The sequence below is a fragment of the Frankliniella occidentalis genome, unplaced genomic scaffold (assembly GCF_000697945.3).
Source record: "Frankliniella occidentalis isolate FOCC.00 unplaced genomic scaffold, Focc_3.1 Scaffold7, whole genome shotgun sequence".
Classification (NCBI taxonomy): domain Eukaryota; kingdom Metazoa; phylum Arthropoda; class Insecta; order Thysanoptera; family Thripidae; genus Frankliniella; species Frankliniella occidentalis.
Window position 1 is genome coordinate 970313 of NW_026267137.1, and position 1808 is coordinate 972120.

Here is a 1808-nt window from a genome sequence, read left to right on the forward strand (position 1 = left end):
CAACAAACATCATTTGCTGCCGTTTAATCTTAATGCGGTTTTCTGGCTCTCTAAGCCGTAAAAGAACGTAGCAGCTAAGACATGTTACTGACTTTAGGTGTGATGCGTTTCTATGTGTCTGTTTGACGCATGCTCTAATGTTTCCTTTCTTTTTCTGCAGGGTCGCCGCTGCGGCTCCCAGTCGTCCTGCTGTCTGTCCAGGTGGAGGGCTTCGGTGGAACAAGTGTTTCTCTGGATGTGGACCCTTGTTGGCTGTTCTTACTTTCTGTGGTGAGCTGGCTGAAGGGCGTTGCTTGCTCGCTACGTGGCTTGTCTGTCCCTTCAGGACGCCCCCCGGACAACGCTCGCGTACCTGCCTGCTGCCACTGCAGAGCTTCAGTCTGATGCGCCTTCAGCGTGGCGTGGGGCTATGGGGCCCAGGCCTCACGCCTAGGACGGAGCTGTGCGTGGGGAGGTGGGCCCTTCAGGGCGGTGGGCGCGCCCCCTCGGGCAAATATCACTGCGGTTCAAGTTTTTGAAAAGAACTCCACGAGGCGACGTGTCCGGTGCGATGCGAGATCCGCCGAGCCCCGGCCAGCGGGCCGTTTGCGCTTTACTTGTGTCTTACGGGAAACTTGCTCGGCACGACGCTCAAAGCCTTTCTAGTTCCAGGCACACCAACTCCAGGAAGCACCGGACGTGGCTACGCACGCGGACCACCAGGGTCATCAGGTCGCAGGACATCACCATCACCGCCACCACAACCACCACCCGAGCAGTGCTGCAGACGCAGGACGCTCTCGATCAGCGCGCATAGGACGCGGCGCTCAAGCTAACACGGTACACATGCTTGTCTGTTCACCCTACATGGAAATTAACTCTTTCTACTTGACGCTTGTATTAATCTTGTTTTTGTATGTTCAGGTTCGCCGCTCCCGGCCGCCTGTTCTAGGCCCGGGTAACTGTCCAGAGGAGGCAGCGGACACGGCGCGCTTCGGCCACAGGAGGTGAGCAATGTCGCATTTAGAACTTCATTCATTCCTATGTCAACGTCCTCCCCATAGGTTTTGTTTATTTCTAAAGTTTGCTTCGCATCTAACGCGTTCCCGTCTCTTCTCGCAGATCCGTAGTACCGGGACGTGGCTACGCGGGCGACCAGGATCACGTCGCGCGCGGCTCCACCAGCAACAGCCACGTCGCAGTCACCGTGGGACTTCCCCCACCATAGCCGGAGGAGCGCCCCAGGACCCCGCGGCCGGGACACTCACGAGCGCAGAGGACAAGACTGCGTTGTTGGGGCGCGTTGTACAGCCGGACACGGTACGTGTTCCACCATCCGACCTACAAATGCACTCTTTCCATCTGACGCTTGCATTGATCGTCTGTTTGTTTGGTATGCCCAGGTTCGCCGCTGCGAGGCGCCCGGTCCAGGCTTTGGTAACGAGGGGCTTTGTCGGCAAACGAGTATTTCTACGGATGTCCAGCTTCGTGGTTGTCCTGCTTGCTGCCGTGTGAGCTGGCTGTGTGCCGCCGTGCCCCGACGGTGCGCTCGTCTATCCCTTCAGGCGCTCAGGGCCGGCCCTTAGTGTGACGAGCGTCTCGTACCCGCCCTCCAGCGCCACCGCTGCTGCCCCGCACCTTCAGTGCAGGTGGGCGAGCCGGCTTGCTCACCAGGGGCGGCGGTTGGTACGTGGAGTCGGCGGGGGTGGCTGGCGTGTTCACGGGCAAATATCGCATATGGTGGTCAAGTTTTTAAAATGGACGCACGTTCGAGGCACGACGTCCGGCTGAAATAGGAGTTCGTCAATAACGCCTCTCCCTTGAAAGTT

General features: G+C 58.6%; 1 protein-coding gene across 3 annotated transcripts in view; it reads left to right on the plus strand.

Moving 5' to 3' along the window:
* The window catches only part of LOC113212823 (uncharacterized), a 4428-nt gene extending 2641 nt beyond the window's left edge, over positions 1 to 1787 (plus strand). Inside the window, exons 1-5 of one of the 3 annotated variants that reach the window (XR_008011950.1) lie at positions 9 to 270; positions 646 to 819; positions 904 to 986; positions 1102 to 1299; positions 1383 to 1763. Coding sequence is in view for 1 of the 3 variants with exons in the window: in XM_052273964.1 (XP_052129924.1) it covers positions 1383 to 1420 (38 nt within the window). In the remaining 2 variants the exon portion in view is untranslated. Of the gene's footprint in view, positions 1 to 8; positions 820 to 903; positions 987 to 1101; positions 1300 to 1382 lie in introns of those variants that run through there. The other 2 variants (XR_008011949.1, XM_052273964.1) reach the window with 2 other exon arrangements.
* Positions 1788 to 1808: the final 21 nt, after the last annotated feature.